The sequence below is a fragment of the Dermacentor andersoni genome, chromosome 10, assembly GCF_023375885.2.
Source record: "Dermacentor andersoni chromosome 10, qqDerAnde1_hic_scaffold, whole genome shotgun sequence".
NCBI lineage: Eukaryota > Metazoa > Arthropoda > Arachnida > Ixodida > Ixodidae > Dermacentor > Dermacentor andersoni.
Window position 1 is genome coordinate 87,225,848 of NC_092823.1, and position 19,520 is coordinate 87,245,367.

A 19,520-nucleotide genomic window follows, 5' to 3' on the forward strand; every position below is an offset into this window, starting at 1 on the left:
GAAATCGACAACATCATTGGTGCCAGCGAGCCACTGGAATGTTGTCGCTGCCCCTTGAAAAGTGCGCCACTCCTCCCGTCGTTTCCTTTTTCTTTTTTCTTCTCGCTGTGCGCGACACCACCTAGGGACGACGCAAAGAACCTAATAGTTATTAATTGCAGTAGTCACACGTACTACTATTTGAAAACGTGTTTGGGCTTGAGAAGAAAAAATACATTTTTTTAGATAAAGATTTACAGTCCAGCCCACATATAACGAACTTGATCGTCACGTGGCATTTGTTCGTTGTATCCAAAGTTCGTACTAAGTGGACCACCTATAATACGGGAAAAAAGAGCAAGCGAGACGAAAGTTCACTTTATTTTTGAAAAAAGTCCGTGATGCATGTCTGCTTCTTCAAAGCTGATCGTATCACTGCCGTTTCTAATTTTTCCAGCGCGGTAATATGTTCATCGCCAGGGCCTCTGCTGCACAGTTCCTTAAGTTCCTTAAGCGACGCGATGTAACCGATCGCGGTTGAAGCGTTCACAGCAACCGGCGGTAGAGCAGCATCCTCGTCATCGTCCTCGTCGGTCTCTGGGCAGTCAGGAAGGGCTCGCACTTCACGCACAATAGCTTCGTCAGTGCATGGCTCCGCAATGTCGGCGTCGTCATCAGCAGAAACGAAATCGTCACAGGCAACGTCAGGTCCGGCCATCTGCGTGTCAACGACGCGTTGCCACAAGCCCTCGTGCGACCGGCCTTCCGGTGGGTGATCTATGACGTCCTCGGTGCCTGGGCCCATAAAACCCGCCTTGCGGAAGCAATTTTCTATGCACTCCGCGGTGAGTTCCATCCACGCCACTTTCAACATGTCCACGGCGGCTCGGTCAACTACAGGGGCCCGACAGCTTCGCGTTCGCTCTAACCGAGTGTTGAGGCCACAACAGTTCGTTCTATGTGAGACACTGTGCCATTGCCCCAATATATATTTTGACGGTAGCACCGCCCTCGTTCGTACTAAGCGAGCGTTCGTTATATCTGCGGCTGTTATAAGTGGGCTGGACTGTAATTCATTTGGAAGACGAGAAACATTTGGTTTTGTAGTATACCGTTTGCAAGGAGACGACAAACGACGGAAATAAACTTCCGGGGAGGTCACCGCTTTCTGATTGGCTGCTCTCTCCGCCCCACTGTCACAAATTTTGCATACTGCAACTTTGTGACGTTGCAGCAACTGAACAGAACGCGTATCGAACAGAATAGCTCCGATCGCGCCTGGTTAACTTTGAGCGAACATGCGAGAGGCAGGGGTTCTCTCGGGAAACGTGGCCACAGCGCTTGCTCACTTTGTTACCCGGCGAGGCGGCCGACGTAGTCGCTCGCTTGAATAGAGAGGAGGCAGAGGATTTCGACAAAGTGAAATCGGGTCTGCTAAAGTCATATACAGAGTTTGCCTACAGGCTAATGTCAAACATGCAGGAGTGGCTCAAAGAAGAGAAAGCGTTTGGTGACCACGAGAAAGTTGTGCAGTGTTTCGGGCTGGAACAGTTTTATAGTCGGTTACCTGAGAACGTGCGGTACTGGGTCTTGGATAGGCCAGACGTTAGTACGGTGGCTAAAGCCGCTGAGCTAGCCGAGGAGTTTGTGACGCGTCGGGCTCGCGGAGCTAAGGACGGTCAAAAGGGTGAATTTGGCTCCAAGTTTGAGAGGCCGAAGTTCACACCCGTGAGAGCAAAGGGGAACACACGTAGCGCGGATGCGAGTGAAAGCAGTCCGACCGAACCTAAGGAGACGGCGGCAGCCGAAGCCGAACGCAGAAAGCGGTTCGAGACGAGGCAAGCGCGCGTGTGTTATACGTGCCAGAAGCCGGGTCACTTTTCGGCGCAGTGTCCGGAAACAAAAACAAAAGTCGTGTTTTTGTCATTATGCAGCACTGACGAGAACATGAAGCTTCTTGAGCCTTACATGCGAGACCTCCTCGTGAACGGGAAAGAATGCCGAGTGCTTCGCGATTCTGCAGCTACAATGGATGTAGTTCACCCGTCTTACGTAGAACCCTATATGTTCACGGGCGAGTGCGTATGGATCAAGCAAGCCGTGGAAGCTCATAGCGTGTGTCTGCCCGTAGCAAAAGTGCTTATTGAAGGACCTTTCGGAGCACTTGAGACGGAGGCCGCAGTGTCATCTATGCTGCCCCCCCCAGTACCCGTACCTATTTTCGAACAGGTCCGATCACCTCCTGCGCGAGAAGGGGCTTTTGTTTGGTGAGGCTAGCGTTCAGGCCTTAACCAGATCGAGAGTTCGGGAGCTCGCTGCAAAGGCGGTAGTTGCGGGGCCGACGTTGTCGAAGAATGAGAAAGGGTCGGAGGCGCAGCTAGCTGATATTCAGAGCACGTCCGAACTGAATAAAATTGAGCCTGTAGCGTTGAAGGCACCAGATACTGGAGAGGACACGCCCGACACGAGAAAGTTAGAAGAGATATCTGCAGATTTGCTCTTTGCGCCTATGTCAGATGGACTCAATAGGTTGCTAAAAGTCAGCCGGTCGGCTTTGATAGCCGAGCAAAAAAAGGATGGCAGCCTAGAAAACATCCGCTACAATGTCAAGGAAGGTATCGCCAAGAAAAATGCTTGTTTTGTGGAAAGAGGTGGGGTCCTGTACCGGAAGTATCTAGACCGCAGGGGAGTGGAGTTCGATCAGCTGATCGTGCCACAGTGCTACCGTCAGGATCTGTTGCGCTTGTCGCATGGGGGTTCGTGGTCCGGACACCTAGGAGTTAAGAAAACTAAGGACCGTCTCTTGCTAGAGTACTATTGGCCACGGTGTTTTCGGGACGCAGACCACTTTGTCAGGACATGTGACACCTGTCAGCGGGTGGGCAAACCGGGGGACAAATCGAGGGCGCCTTTAAGTTGGTACCTATCATTACGGAGCCTTTTAGACGGCTCGTTATTGATACAGTGGGACCTCTGCCGATAACAACCACGGGGTACAGACACATTTTGACTGTGATCGGCCCAGCGACAAAGTTCCCTGAAGCACTGCCGCTTAAAGATCTCAGCTCAGTTTAGATAGTCAATGCGCTACTGTCCATATTTGCGCGAGTTGGTTTTCCTGCGGAAATCCAGTCAGATCAGGGCACAGTGTTTACTAGCGCTTTGACGACAGCCTTTCTCGAAAGGTGTGGGGTAAAGCTGTTACACAGCTCAGTGTACCACCCACAGTCGAATTCCGTTGAGAAGCTCCACTCCGTCATGAAGCGCGTGTTGAGAGCGTTGTGTTTTGAACACCAAACTGACTGGGAGCTGTGTCTGCCTGGGGTGATGTTTGCATTAAGGACCGCGCCGCATGCGGCTACGGGGTTTTCGCCAGCTGAGCTGGTGTACGGTCGCTCGCTGCGGTCTCCGCTTCGCATGCTTCGAGAATCGTGGGAAGGCAGGGGCGACGACCCAGTCGTGGTGGAGTACGTGCTTAGGCTCCTCGAACGCTTAATAAGGGCACAGGAGTTGTCAGGTGAAGCAATGGCAAAGGCCCAGCAGAGGGCCAAGGTTGATTATGATCGGACAGCCAGGGCCCGTCGTTTTGAGTTGGGCGATGAGGTAATGATATTGCGCACATCGCTAAAAAACAAACTCGACGTGCAGTGGGAGGGCCCAGCACGGATTGTTCAAAAACTGTCGGACGTTAACTACGTGGTGAGTCTGCCAGGAAAACGGAAAGCACAGCAAGTTTACCACGGTAATCTGCTCAAACCCTATAGACAACGGGAAGCAGTGGTGTGCATGATGGTAAACGTTCCCGAAGAGCTTCCGGTTGAGCTTCCGGGACTAGGCTCAGTGACGAACAGGAAAGACACCAATCAAGTCATTGGTGACTTAATCAGTAAAGCACCGCTGTCGCCAGAGCAGAAAACCGAACTACACCAGCTATTACAAGAGTTTCAAGGTCAGTTCTCTGAGAGGCCTGGTAGGACTTATGTCCTTACTCATGAAATAGAACTTACCTCCCCAGAGCCAGTACGATCCAAGGCGTACCGGGTGTCACCTCGCCAGCGCGATATTATGGAGGCTGAGGTAAAGAAAATGCTACAGCTCGGTGTTAGTGAGGCGGGTGAGAGTGATTATACCTCCCCTTTGATTTTAGTTGAGGTACCGGGCAAGGAACCTCGTCCTTGCGTCGACTACCGCAGGCTTAATTCCATCACTAAGGATCAAATTTATCCGATCCCTAACATCGAGGAGCGCCTTGAGAAAGTTAGCAGCGCTCAGTTTATTTCCACCCTAGATCTTGTCAGGGGTTATTGGCAGGTTCCACTTACAGAAGAGGCTAGTAGGTATGCGGCGTTCATTTCACCAATGGGAACCTTCCGTCCTAAAGTGTTGAGTTTTGGTTTGAAGAACGCGCCATACTGCTTTTCAAGCCTCATGGATAAAGTGTTGCGGGGACAGCAAGAATTCGCTTTACCGTATTTAGACGACGTAGCGATATTCTCCGCATCCTGGTCTGAGCATATGGCACACTTGCGGGCAGCGCTAACCCGCCTGCGCGAAGCGGGCTTGACAGTCAAGGCTCCCAAGTGCCAGTTAGCACAGGCCGAGGTTGTCTACCTCGGTCACGTGATTGGACGGGGTCGTCGTCGCCCCTCTGAAATAAAGGTGGCTGCTGTGCGAGACTTCCCGCAACCGCGCACAAAGACCGATATTCGGTCGTTCTTAGGTGTCGCCGGCTACTATCAGAGGTACATCCCCAGGTACTCTGATATCGCGGCTCCCCTGACGGATGCTCTAAGAAAGACAGAACCCCAAACAGTCGTCTGGGACGAGACAAAGGAAAGAGCTTTTAGCGCCCTAAAGAGCGCCCTAACAAGCCAGCCTGTGCTACGATCGCCAGACTACACAAAAGGGTTCGTTGTTCAGTGCGATGCTAGTGAGCGAGGCATGGGCGTTGTACTGTGCCAACGGGAAAATGGAGAAGTTGAACACCCCGTCCTGTATGCTAGTCGTAAGCTGACCAGTCGTGAGCAGGCGTACAGCGCCACTGAGAAAGAGTGAGCGTGTCTCGTATGGGCCGTTCAGAAATTGTCATGCTACCTAGCCGGCTCGAGGTTTATCATTGAGACGGATCACTACCCTCTCCAATGGCTGCAGACCATCTCTCCCAAAAATGGCCGCCTCCTGCGCTGGAGCCTCGCTTTGCAGCAATATTCCTTTGAGGTGCGTTACAAAAAGGGGAGTCTCAACGGCAACGCCGATGGCTTAAGTCGAGTCCCCTAACGTAGGAATCAGCCTCAAAGTTATTTGTTAATGATGTTTTTCTTCCTGAGGCAGGATTTTTAACATATTGCTTTTGTTTAGTGTTTCAAAGTCATGACGTGCTTTCTAGTGCAATTTTCCAATTTGTGGAAACGTTATGAGTGCTGCTAAACTACTGTAAGGAACTAGGCAGTAGTATAAAAGGGGAAAGAGCCTGGCATGACTTAGTGAGGGTTGTGCCGTGCTTGCTGACTGAGCGGTTGAGTTTCGGCGCAGTTCTAACGCTTGCTGGGAACGAGAGAAAAATGGCAACTCTCCCGAAGTCACTTTGCAGTGTCCTGTGTCAACCTGAACGTGAGAACGAGGCCTTCTCTGTGCGCTGCGCTCAAGAAACGCCGAGGGACGACCGACTTCGGTTATGAGCATCATCGAGCGACATCCCTCCGGATAGCGGATGCAGTCCCCTGACCATTGGGATCTCCTTCCCCCGGCGGGGCGATCTGTTACGTTTCGCCCACGACGCGCGGTGTAGCCGGCGCGGATGCAACGGACGCCGGGGCTTCGTTCAAAGCGGCGGACATTTTGGCCCGTTCAGCGCCGCCGCAACGCCTCCCCGCCAAGCGTGTCCAGGCATGTTTCAATGCCACGTGTCTTCGTGTGTGTGTGTGTGCATGTTGGTGCCTACGCTTGTCAAAGCGCGGCAGCCGGGGAGAGGAGCTCCCCAAGTGTGAAGCGAGGAGGACTGCACCGGCGCCGGCCCGGCGGATGCGTCACTTTCTAGTCTCAACGTGCCCGAGCGCCGCCGTCACGTGGCCTCATCCCGAAACGTTCCTTCTTGCCCTCAGCTCCGAGAGTATAAAAGCAGCTGTCCCCGGACGCCAAGATAGAGGCTCCGATTTCTTCCGTCGAGTAACGCGCTCTCCCGTCTCTCCACTTTGGTCGACCTGACCGGCCGCTCTTTTGCGATGCTAAAATAAACAAGTTGTTCTGTTAGCAATCGACTCATGCTTTGCCAGGACCTTCGGATGCTTCCATTTGTGCCCCAGGCCGCCAGGCCAACGCTACCCTTGGGGCTGGCGACCCATTTGCAACATGCGCAAGCGCAGAACTTCCCGTTCGCAACGGTAGGCGTCGGAGATAGCACCGCGCGGCACGCGCTCCCGTGTTTAGGCAGGCGTGCTCACGAGTGTACATACGCTGCTCCCTGTGAAATTTATTTCGTGATTGTAAATCAGTCAAATGAAAGAACAAAATGTAACACACACGAGGAGTTCATGGCAACTTATGCCTCCGTTTACTATAATGGCTAGCCGTAAAAGCTATATTTTGTACCTCTCCGAAATGAAAACAATCGTCAGCCATTTCTCAACAGATTAGAGAACTGCGGCGGGCAGCAAGCTATCATTTTGCAGTAGTCACAGCAAAGATGCCACGACGGCTGCTGACTGCGCACGTCTAAAACGGCCATCTGTGGTGTGCTTAAAAATGACGGAGCATTTAGAAATGAATCATTTTGAAGGCGTATTGTTAGCATTGACCTCAGAAAGAATGTAGGGGACAAGGTGCGCATTGAAGCACTTTAATCGATGCATCCGAAAAAAAATAAAATAAAATGCGTTTGCTGCTTTTTTTTTCCGTCGCCAATGACACCTTTAAGAGAACCGCTACTTTGTTTGCCAAATTTTTAATATGCTCATTAGAACGGCCATTGCAGGCGCATTTTTGCATTCTTTTCGCAGCTTCTCTCTTGAGCTTTTACTACCTAGTCGCGCTTCTATTCTGGTCTGTCCGATGAGATCACAGGAAATTGCATGTATTTGCACAGAGTCTGTGCCAACTTTTGCGACCGATATGAATGAGCCTGGGTACTTAATCAGGGGGGTGAATCTCCGCACGGCTGCCATTGGCTGTTTTCGAGCAGATGCTCTTTCGACGCGAGCGCCAAGGTCCCCTTCAGTTACGGCCCTAAACGCTGGGTAACGCAGAAGCAAAATGGCGGCGCACACGATTGTTTACGTTGTCATGGCAACAGGAACAGCAGCCTCGCGGCGCCTGCTCTCCCGAACGTTTTTCTTTTCTTTTTGTTTTTACCATGCCGACCCGCTCCGCTCACTTGCCCCCTTTCCCCATGCCGTGCGCGCCGCTTACTTTTTTGTGTTTACCTGTAGGTGCGCGTTTTTTTCATCGCGCGCGTGCTACGGCGCCCCACGCGCCAGCTCGCAAGCAATGCGCGCGCTACGCAGTGCATTGGCATTGCTTGCGAGCTGGCGCGTGGTGCACACTGGGCTATGCGTTAGCGCGCACACAGTCTTGCCCATACTTATATTATACCAGCATGTGCCGCGAAATAAGGAAATTCCGCTTCCAACACAACAGATCCTTGGTCTCGCTTTATTGACTTCGTTTCCGAAAGCAGATTTTTCTTATAACGTGGTGGATACACGCTCTCAAAAAATGAGCAATAGTGAAAGGTGCATGACATATACAAGAGTACTAAACACAAAATTCGCAGACGGTGAAACAACAAAAGAAAGCGCTAGAAAACGCGAAGGCCGTTTCATGTACACACAGTTAAAAAAAAAAAACACTTATATAACGCCCTCAAGAAAGAAATGTAGGCGAGCTTCTGATATATGCACTAAGATATTGCACAAAACTGGACGACATGTATGACATAGTCATGACAACTATAGAAAGGGAAAACTCACTGGTAATGGCAAAAACAATGATACGCAAGATACCTAAACAATAGAATAAAATGCTAACACTGTTTGATTGAGAGCCATACCAAAAAAAAGAGCTTACTTATAAATCTGCACGAAAGTATATAAAATGCGTGACATGTTCATTCCTGCTGAACAAATTGAAAAAGACATGGCAGAACAAAAATAACATTGTACTAAAAACAGAAATACACATTATCACATTATTTTGCACTTCAGCCCAACTTGAGTGACGGTGGCAAGGGGAACAGAAGGTAGTCGGCTTTTGCAGCAGCACATAGGAAATATTCGCAGAAAGGCTTATTCTTAAATCAAAGACCAGGTAAAATAAGCCAAGAACAGGACTTTTCTTTCGACCCGAATGCAATGCTTAGCAATAAAATGACGTCACTTAAGGCACTAAGTCGTACCTACTGGACACTCCTTTGTATAATAAACCTGAACTGCAAAGATCTGCATGTAGGACGCTTGCAATGCTCATGCTTTCGGGAAGAAAAAAAGCGTATCATGCCTACACATGAAGGTTGTTTGCGCGGTTTTCCCATCGGCGGTTACTGAGATAGTACACAAACACGAACACTAATTTTTCAGCTGTTAGTACGTTTGTTGAACGTGACACACAGAAAAAGCACTCAGGGCGGTATGGAAAGTTGGGCACGTTACTGAAGTTGCAGAATGAGACTTCGCACAGGAAAACGCAAGTCATAGACCAGGTGACAATGAGAAGGAACATGTATTTGTCAGCTTTCTCTACCGTGAAGAGGCAAGTGTAGCACAATCAAGGCGCAACGACGTCCGGAGCCTCGTGGAGTACACAAATGGACAGGGCTGCGCTCGTGTACATGCGCCTTCTTATGTCCTTGCGTCTGAGCGCTCACTTGTTGTCTTTAGGCACCCGGAACAACCTTGCAGGACTTGTTTTTGAGGTATTTGTGCACCACTGCACGATGCACGAGCGGTACGAGTCGTAAAACGGGTGAAACATCGCGGAGCAGAAGCACACAGCTACCGAGGACCACGAAACTCACGAAACTACCCACGCCGGTCAACGCACAGCAGCGTACGCTTCGCGATAACAGCAGATAACGAAACATGAAACGTCATGCAGCGGGCTGCGCTGGCGCCGGGCCGGCGGGGCAACAGCGCGTGCGCGCGGACACAGTCGAAGGTGAGGGAGTTGTGAGGGAGTAAAGAGGGAAGGCGATTGGAGAGGAGTTGGTGGGGCGGAAGGGCTCGACCACCTGGTTCGGCGCACGTGCGCGCGACGATCTACGAGGCCATGCAAGGGAAACGGATTTTCGGGTTCGCCCAATAGAGAGATGGCGCCAATTACGTCTGCCACCGAAACCGGGGAGTTTCCCCCCCACTGACTTAGTTCCCTAATAGATGATAACGCTGCTGCCGAAATTGCCGACGCAACCATGCCTGCAGATAAGTTCCCGTTATGCAGCCCAGCTGGTGGCGCCTGAAATGATTGCTAAGCGGGTGTATCGTTATCGGTTTGATAGCAGCCTCGACGACGGTAGCAAGGATGGAGCACCGACGGCAACCTTTCTTTCCGCAGAACAATTGGTAAAGCGTTAGCCATTCGACGGACGCACCGTGCCTCATGGCTCTTGAAATCCAACGGTACACACTGTTCGGGTTTTCAAAGGAAGTGGACTGGAGACCTTTGCACTTCGTCGATTCCGTACCGGCACAAAGAGTATGCAATGTGTGTGGTCTGCTGCCAAGGGTGACCGCATTTCTACCGTGTAGACACGTGTTGTGCAACACCTGCTACGAAAAGTCGTTGGTCGCCGATCAACAAGCCTGTCCACTCGACGGTGACCCGTTTCTTGAAGAAGACGTTCAGTGGGGAGACTTTCCTTTGGAGAACCTGCTCAAGCGGAAGGTAAGAAGCTGCCAAAAAACGCGAGAAAAAGAATTCGCGTCTCTATATCATACTGAAACGGTTATCGTAGTTCGGTTTATCGAAGAGATGCAGAAAGCAAACTGGAAGGGCGCATTAAGAAATGTTGCCAGAACCAATACTGAGTTATCTTTGTGAGCAAACGCTGGCACATTACGACTGAGGCGCGTTGCATATTTCAGGGACAAACGCGTCCCTTAGCAACCATGGTGGGCGTTTCAGAGAAAGCGGAACTTTAATTGAGCATTAGAACGTGTTGAATCGCAAGACACGATGTGCTTGATTTAGTAGAAATGCACCACAGTGCAATCCCAGCCGAACCACTATGCAGATTTAATGCCCTTGTGAAGATTTTGTGAAGCGGCTAATTAACTACTTCCCAAGTAATGGCAATAAGCAGTTTTTTTTATTTCTATGCAACGAGTTATCTGTCTGTACCGAACGCTTATGTTCGTCCAATGCAAAGGTCACGAGATTATTGTCTTGCAATTTTCATGTTTATGCACTGCAAGTTTTACAAACTTTACTGAAATGCAAACCGCATCTCAGGTGGGTGCACAGTGTGAGACGTATACACAGTGATGTTACGAAGGTGATGAATTTATGCTTGATGCTGTACGTGTCTTACAGAAAACTACGACGTCTCAAGCTACATTTCGGGATTGTGTACGTCCTGTTTCACAGTTGCACGCACCAATTCCCGAGCGTTGGCCAAGGAATGGCATACACCCAGTGGCAAATACCGAATGGCTAAATTAAAGAAAATACTTTTGATTGTATACTCAGATACTTGTGATTATATTCTGAGATTTATGTCGGAAGCTGTTTTGTTACCCAGGACAGAGGCGCTCACACTTCGTTACCACACAAGTTGTGTACAGGGTGTTCAGAGTTACTTTCCAGGTGAAAAAAAAAAAAAAAACAATGCGAACCGGAGTACACAGAAGCCATTTGTCTACCTAGGTTATGCGGCCAGGCGGTCGCAAACTGAGAGGATAATTGGCGCCGTCATGCCATTATTTCATTAAATTCCGTAATAACTATTTATTTACTGCACCTAGCATGTATGTTTATATTGAAAACACAAAGGTGGTGCGATTTGGTGAGTGTTCCGTTTTGTACAATTTTAGTAAGGCGCCTGTGTCCGGAGATATATATGCACGTCTGAATTTCAGTCCAAGCCGTCTAATTATACATGCGAGGCCCCTCCCTAGTACGACACAGCTGTTGCGTATGGCGCTCCGTCTGACAAGAATGTGGGGTGATAGGCGACAGTGAATACTTTTTGTTCCCGGCCAGCGTTTCCGTTCTTGGCCAGCGAAACCGAAGAATGACGGCGCGGGCGACGTCACACGAGCCCCGTTTCTTTGAACGATTGCCAGTAGAGTGGGGGACAAGACGCCGTGCCGCTTAAGCGTTCGTATGTACTGTTGGCCAAAAAAGTAAACGGACCACGGCTTAGGTGGCCGGAGTGGCTGCGGGGCCAGACCGGGGTGCGGCTATCTCGCTCCGCGCGCTGACGATGAGGGTGCCCCTAGTGACACCAGTCTTCACCGTCACTCTCACGCGGGGCCTTATAACGCTTGATAAATTTCTAGTGCGCCGTTCGGTTGCTCTGGTGCTGACGGTTGCGACGAAGGGGACCGTGCATTGCCGATAGTCTAGAACATGGCGCTGCCGCACAGTAACGGACGGCAGCCGGGCATCAAACCGCGGCGCTGAGAAGGAACGAAGACCCGTTCTGATTGTTGTTTTGCTTATATTCACCTTATCCTTCACATTAGTGCATGTCGCCGGCGTCCACCGCTGCTCAATTTTAGGCAACATGACGCAAGTAGCCACAACGGCGGCTACGGTGATGCGCGCTCTTTCACGCCGGCGTGATAAGTTACAGGCGACAAGCTTTACTGACGGCACGGCTTTTCTGTCGAGATTACTTTTCCGGCATTGTCTCCAGCAGTGCGTTTAATATTTATATCAGCGACGCCTCTGAATACTGCTTTAATTAGCTACTACAATGCGTAGGCCGTTATGAAACTTTACAAAAGTACGGCAAGAAGACATAATTGGGACGACGAATAGGAATAACTAGTCAGTCGTGAAAGTTTATTCATGGAAGCATTCCATGGCTTGAAGGGGTCCTCAGTGCGATGAAAAGTTGCCGCCGACCGCGATGACTTGGCTTACTCGCCTTGGCGTCGAGAGAGCCGCCGCTATAGCTTCGGACGTCCGTGCAGCGCTTCCCACTATCACACCGACGTGAAAGCACGCGTCACCGCAGCCGCCGTGGCGGCTACTTGCGCGATGTTGCCTGAAATCGAGCAGTGGTAGACGCCGGCGACATGCAATAATACGAAAGGCACGGTGAATATAAGGAAAACAACAATCAGAACGGGCCTTCGTTCCCTCTCAGTGCCGCGGTTTGATGCCCTGCGGCTGCCCGCTACTGCACGACAGCGCCATGTGCTGGACTACTGGCGATGCACGGTCCCCTTCATCGCGACCGTCAGCACCAGAGCGACCGACCGGTGCACTAGAAATTTATCAAGCGTGATAAGGGCCCCGCGTGAGAGTGAGGGTGAAGTCTGGCGTCACGCGGGGGGCACTCTCATCGTCAGCGCGCGGAGCGAGATAGCCGCGCCCCGGTCTGGCCCCGCGGCCGCTCCGGCCACCTAAGCCGTGGTCCGTTTACTTTTTTGGCCGGTTGTACTCAGGTGCGGCGATACTGCTCTCCTTTTTTATAGAATGATGGAGGCTTTGCTTGCAGAATGGTTCAAGTTAATGCCATCTCACAACATAAAGCGAAAGCGTCAGCTGCCACACAGGATATTATTAACCGCTAAGGTTTACAGGGTGTCTTTCCCATGCGTAAAGAGAATTTACGACCCTGCATTGTGAGCGCTTTGGAAACACGAGTTAATGGCCCGTATTCTCTGTCACCTTTCTAAAATTGAACGCATCTACTAGTCCTCATGACAGAGCATGAAATTGTGTCAACGTAGTCGAATTCATATTTATTTAATTGCAGAAAGCTACGATTCCGTCATTACTTCGGAAGAAGTACAGTGTAAATACATGGCCTGCATACAAACATTTCCGAAATTTGCTTCAACTATACCGTTGCTTACACTATCTATTATTTTCGAGTGATATGAAATCTTACTCAACTAAAATTATGACAACTGCCAAGAAACCAACGGTTTCAAATGTTCGAAATGCTTTCCACCCGCCGCAACGCACCAACGCAACGTCCGCCGCTGTCGCGTCGAGTTGACAACTCTCCGCAGCATTTCCGGGTCGATGCTTTAAGGGCGGTAACTATTCTCATCTTCATGCCGTTGACATCGGTGGGCCCAACTGCGTAAACGTGGTCTTTCACGTAGCTTCACAAAAAGAAATCCAGTGGAGGGTGATCAGGGGATCTCGGCGGCCGAAACATCTATCCTTCGCGTCCAATTCAGTGCTGTAGAAAGTGAGTTTACCCAGTTCTTTGCAGTGGAAGAGAAATGTGGTGGAGCCCTGTCATGCTGGAACTAAACTTGCTGCAGTTCGTTGAGAAGGAGACTCGAGGCAAATTTGTCGACGACGCCAGCAACAATTTCGTGCACGTAATTCTTTCCATCGAGGTTCCCTTCGAAGACGAGAGGGCCAATGATTTTGTTCCCAGGTATACCACACCATACATTCAGACCCCAGCGAATTCGCTAGTTGTGTTGCTGCAGCCTGTGAGGATTTCCTTGTGACCAGTAGTGAGGACTGTGAATGTTCGCTCTGCTGTTCTTTCAAAATCCAGACTCATCAGCCTAAATCACTCTCTGAACAAAACCCTTATCTTGGTCAATTTTTATTAGGGCGCAATTACAAAAGTCTACCCGCTTTTCAAAGCCTGCCTCACTTAGGTCCTGATGAACACTCGCATGGTATGGTTGAAATTCGTGCTTTTTTAGAACATTGTGCACTGTTCCCACGCTTTTACTGCATTGTTTAGAAATCTTTGTGATGCCTACATTTGGCATTGCATGCACGTAGGTAAGGACGTCAACTTTAACGTCCTCATCAATGATGCTCTTCTTGGGCTGTCTTTTTTTGGGAACTGAGCAAGTTGTGCGAAAACGTCTGAACATGCTAAAAAATGCTGCTTTGGTTGGAACTCCGCGATCCTGATGCCGAGACGCGTATAGACTCATTGCTAATGAGGCAATGCCGTTCATCTCCGCCATTGAAAGCACTCCATTAATTATTTCTCTCGTAGAATAATACCTCGACCCAGACGAAGGAGCCATTTTTTAACGCAGGTCTCAACGCAGGGCTTACTTCTTCCAATAGCCGCCGAGCTTAGTAGAGGCAATCAGTGGCAAATGCACATAATGGAAGCTCATGGGTTCACTCGATGCGCTAGCAAGGCACTTTCGTAAAGCCGCAAAACCGGGAAGAATACAAAAAAAATTGTCAGGCATACACCAGTGAAGTGCACTAACGCCAGTTCACAACCGTCCTTCTATTTCACAGCAGTTCTTCAGGCGCAGGCAATGCTGGGCCCTCAAATCACACAGTTCGGACCGGTACAGCATCCATCGAACACCACTGACATCAAAGGTGCTGCTCGACAGCGTTCATCTTTGTTTCATGCTTAGCGCTTGCATGAATTTTAGCCTCCGAAATGCAAAAAATTAATAAAATAAGGCAGTATCGTAATCCTGGAGACGTATTCTGCAGGAGTCCACCTAGTGGACTGTCCATTTCGGCAGCTGCTGACTGGCTAGGCCCGCTCGTCTTCTCCTCACTCGTACACCTGCGTCCATTCAGCAGCGGCCGAAATGGACAGTCCACGAAGTGGACTCTTGCAGAATGCCCCCCTCCCCTCCTGATTTCTTCTACAGTACGTGCAGGGTGGCACCGTGCTTTGCCACCCACTCTGGAAGTCATTGCTTCAAAAACGAGCTCGGCCAAGCCGCCACGCGAAGTCATCTTTTGGTTTCCCTGGCCACGAACGAAAACGGTGGCTAAGAACGAAAAGTAATCACCGTTGCCGGTCACTCCTGATTCTTGTCCGACGGAGCATCATGCACAGCAGCTTCGTCATACTAAGGAGGGGCCTCGTAGCGGGTGCCGTCGTGTCGCATGCGCAATTAGACGGCTTGGGATGGAACTTCAGACGCGCATATATCGGGACACAGGCGCGTTATTAAAATTGCACAAAATGGAATAGTCACCAAATGGCCCACCTCTGAAGTTTCAATATAAACATACATGCTAACTGCAGTAAATAAAAAGTTAACGAATTTAAATAAATACTGACATTACGACCACAACTGTCCTCACAGTTTGCGACCGCCGGGCTGCATAATCTAGGTAGGAAAACGGCGTCTGTGTACTTCTCGTCGCATATATTTTTTTTTGAACCCGGAAAGTCTTACTTTGAGCACCCTGTATAAGCCCGTTTACTAGTACTTTCATTTCGCCCACATATAACCCTTGTATGTATCCCTACAAATATATCCGCCTGCTAGCGCTCAGTGAAAAATAGTGCCCACTTTCGCAGTAAACGGGCGGGAACATGAAACCCCGAAGTAGGGGAAGAGCTAAATAAAGCTATTGCTCTAATAGTAATTCATTACTGCCTATGCTCTTGACACGTGTACTTTATCGGGCGACCACGTTTCGCCGCCTAACAAATGGGGTTAGGGTTAGGGTTAAAGTTAGGGTTGTTTTATGGAGGCCTATAGGAAACGTCTAGTACAAATCGCTGTTTTGTTTGAAATAATGCCCATAAAGTTTTAAATCGTAGCTAACGTTAGTTCCAGAACATGTTAATTGTTTACTGGCTGCAATGAGAACACCGCCCCCGCCAGTGCTTTTGCGGTATTTCCGATAGACATTGAAATTCAGTAGGTCTGCGAGCACTTCTGCGTCGGCAGCGTCTCTTGATAGCCATGTTTGTGTTAGTATCAGGGCAGTGCTATCTGAAGACTTGGCTAGATGTATATCATATTGACCACAAATAAAGACTGGGACAGCGGAAGAGAACACAAAAACAACACGGGCGGTAACTTTCAACTGTTTTATTCACGGCAACCCGTGGGCATATCGTTGCAGGAAGAAAGCAGGCCCACGAGTGTAAAATAATGTATATTTACAACTGGTGTATATGGCGTTGAGGCAAAGGCCAGTCTTCGTATTCCTGTTGTTCATGTCACCTTCTTCTTTCCCTTCGCCATAACATCACCCTCCCGGCGGGGTTAGCTCCGTCCCGGTGCAAGTTATAGAGCCTAAGTTAATGGGGCGACATAGGCCTTGAGCCTGCCGACGTGAATAACATCGCTGCTGGCGTTGGGAGGCACTCAAGGCTGACCGACTGGGGCGATGTCGTACGTTACGTCGAACAGTTGACGTAAGATCTGGTACGGACCAGAATAATGGGAAAGCAGTTTTTCCGACAAGCCGACGCGACGTGAAGGCGTGCAGACAAGAACAAGCGAACCAGGTGAAAAATGATGGTCTCAGTACCGAATGCCGTAGCGTCGCTTTTGAGAACCTTGTGAGACTGAGAGGTGATGACGGCAGAGATCTCGGGCCTGCGCGGCTAAGGCAATAGCATCGCGAGCTTAACCAGTGCTGGGTTATTGCAATGTGGAAGGTAGCAACGGTGTCGAAGGGCAACGTGGGGTCGCGGCCATACAAAAGCTAAATTGGTGAAAATCCGGCAGTGTCGTGACGGGACGAGTTGTATACGAAAGTGATGTATGGTAAAGTGACGTCCCAGCCCTGGTGATTGTCGGAAACGTACATGGCCAGCATTTCAGTTAGTGTGGGGTTAAGTCGCTCGGTGAGGCCGTTCGTCTGAGGGTGGTACGCGGTAGCAAGCTGTTGTTCTGTAGAATAAGAGCGGAGCAGGTCATCGACGACCTTCGACAGAAAGTAGCGGTCGCGATCCGTGAGTAACTGATGTTGGGCGCCGTGGTGCAGGATGGCATCGTATAGTAAGAAGTCGGCGACATCTTTAGCGCAGCTGGTTGGCATCGCTCGTGCGACGGCATATCTCGTGGCATAATCTGTAGCTACAGCACTCCGTTTGTTTCCAATTATGGATATTGGAAAGGTTGCAAGGAGGTCGAGTTCCACACGGAAGAAGGACCGTAGGGATATCAGTTGGTCGAAGCATACCAGCAGGAGGCATAGCAGGCGTGTTCCAGCGCTGATACAGGTCGCAAGAAGCGCCGTAACGGCGCACAGAGCGATAAATGCCTGGCCAGAAGTGGCGCAACAGGCGGTCGTAAGTGGGAGTGATGCCCAGATGTCCAGCGGTAGGAGCTTCGTGAAGTTGCTGGAGCACTGACAATCGAATGTGCTTGGGAACGACTAGGAGGAGCTCCGGGCCATCAGGACGGACGCTACAACGGTATAAAGTTCCATCGCACAAGGTTAACATCCGGAGGGACGGGTCATTGGGCGAGGAGCTTAGGCGTTCCCTAAGTGTACGAAGGACAAGACTGTGGCGTTGCTAGTCGCCATTATGGAGGAAGCCAAAGAGGGAGAGAATCCTTATGTCCGAATCTTCAACGGTATCGTCCGATTGATCCACGGAATTGGAGGGCCAGGTAGTCAGCGTCTTTATGCAGGCGCCCTGACTTATGCATAATAGAAAATGTATATTATTGTAGACGCAATCCCAACGTACAAGTCGTCTAGTTGGGTCCTTCAAAGAGGAGAGCCTGCTGAGGGCGTGATGATCGGTTAAGACGCAGAAGCTCCGACCAAAAAGGTACGGTCGAAATTTCGCGACCACCCATACGAGCACGAGACATTCCTTCTCTGTAATGGAGTAATTTTGCTCGGGCGCGGGAAGAAGGCGGCTGGCGTAGGCGATTACACGGTCTTGGCCCTGTTGGCGCTGAGCGAGGAGAGCGCCGATGCCATGAGCACTCGTGTCAGTTCGTACTTCAGTGCGCACTGAAGGGTCAAAGTGTGACAGAATCGGGGAAGTTGTAGCCGCTTAATGAGGGTAGAGAAGGCTTTCTTCTGCAGTGGTCCCCAAGACAAACATACATCTACCTTAGGGAAGGTCAGTGAGTGGGTGAGCGATGTCGGCAAAAATTTTCACAAATCACCGGAAATAAGAGCATAAGCCCAGGAAACTACGGAAACCGTTTGTTGAACAAGGTACACGAAAATTTTGCAGGGCGTGAACTTTCTGTGGATCAGGTTGGATTCCGGCGGCGTTTACGAGATGGTCGAGCAAGTTAATTGCACGGCAACCGAAATGGCACTTGGAGGAGTTTAGCTGAAGGCCAGCCCTGCGAACAACTGTGAACATGGTCGTGAGGTGTGGCAAGTGACTCTCAAAGTTCGGCGAAAACATTCACATCGCCGAGGAAACAGAGGTATGTAAAAGGCGCAAGATAGAGTCCATCATGCGCTCGAATGTAGCTGGCGCATTGCATAATCCAAAGGGCACGATTTTAAATTGGTACAGACCATCCAGTGTGACCAAGGCGGTTTTCTAGGGGTAAATCTCATCGACGCTAATCTGCGAATAGCCGGATCGGAGGTCAATTGATGGAAAATATTGGGATCCGTGAAGGCAGCCAAGAGCGTGATCAATGTGAGACAGGGGATAAAATGCTTCTTTGTTGTGATGTCGAGGTGATGGTAGTCAACGCCTAAGTGCCACTAGCTGTCTTTTTTCTTCACTGAGATAACCGGTGATGCCCACGGGCCACTGGAAGGTTCGATGATGTCCTTGTCCATCATCCTGTCTACCTCTTTTGTTGTGATGACCCTTTCTGTTGCGGAGACACGATATGGACACTTATGAATGTGACTGGCGTCACTGGTCTTGATGCGATGCGCAACAACAGATGTCTGGCCCCGTGGACGGTCGTCTAAATCAAAGATATCCTGATTAGATGACAGAAGTTGACGAAGAGCTGTTGTTTGCTCAGACGGAAGGTCAGGGGCAATCATCTTACAAGCATCGTCCGCAGGTGTCGGGCACGAAGGAATGGGTGACAGAGGTCCGTTGGTACTGAGAAAGAATTCAGAGGTCAAAGAGGAAATCTCAGATTCTTTCAAAGGAGTGATACGCGCTATGGCGATACCGTGTCGCAGCACATGCGGCGAAAATCCAAAATTGAGGATGGGCGCGCGAACACAGTTGTCGCGTATCCAGATTAAAGTGCTCGGTAGGGCAATATGCGCGCCAAAACCACGTCAGTAAGCGGCGACACGACGCACTCGCCATCAGGTACGGCAAGACAGGGCGTCAGGCCATTCGTAGCCGCCTGTGGAGGCAGCCTTCCAAACTCAACAGAACATAATCATTGTGAAGCAAAAGTTGTATCAGCAGTAAGCGGCAGATCCAACTGTACAACACCTGCAGAGAAGACAATTTGGGCAGTGTGTTTCGAAAGGAAGTCGAGGCCGAGAATTAGGTCGTGCGGACAGTGTTCAAGGACGATAAATAAAACAACCGTATAATGGCCCCCAATGGTCCCACGTGCTGTGCACATTCAAAGAAGAGGTGAGGTACTCCCATCGGCGACTCGCACAGTGCACGGTACAGTGGGCGTCAGAACTATTTTGAGCCTCCGGAGCAGAGCAGCGCTCATAACTTAAAGCTGTACTCCTGTGTCAACGAGTGATGTCACAGG

General features: G+C 50.2%; 1 protein-coding gene across 1 annotated transcript; it reads right to left on the bottom strand.

Moving 5' to 3' along the window:
* Positions 1 to 239: 239 nt before the first annotated feature.
* Positions 240 to 1,051, bottom strand: LOC126543516 (tigger transposable element-derived protein 6-like; the record flags this gene model as incomplete). Its single annotated transcript, XM_050190630.3, has 1 exon — positions 240 to 1,051. A coding segment is annotated over one exon (693 nt), but the record flags the coding sequence as incomplete, so codon positions are not given.
* Positions 1,052 to 19,520: the final 18,469 nt, after the last annotated feature.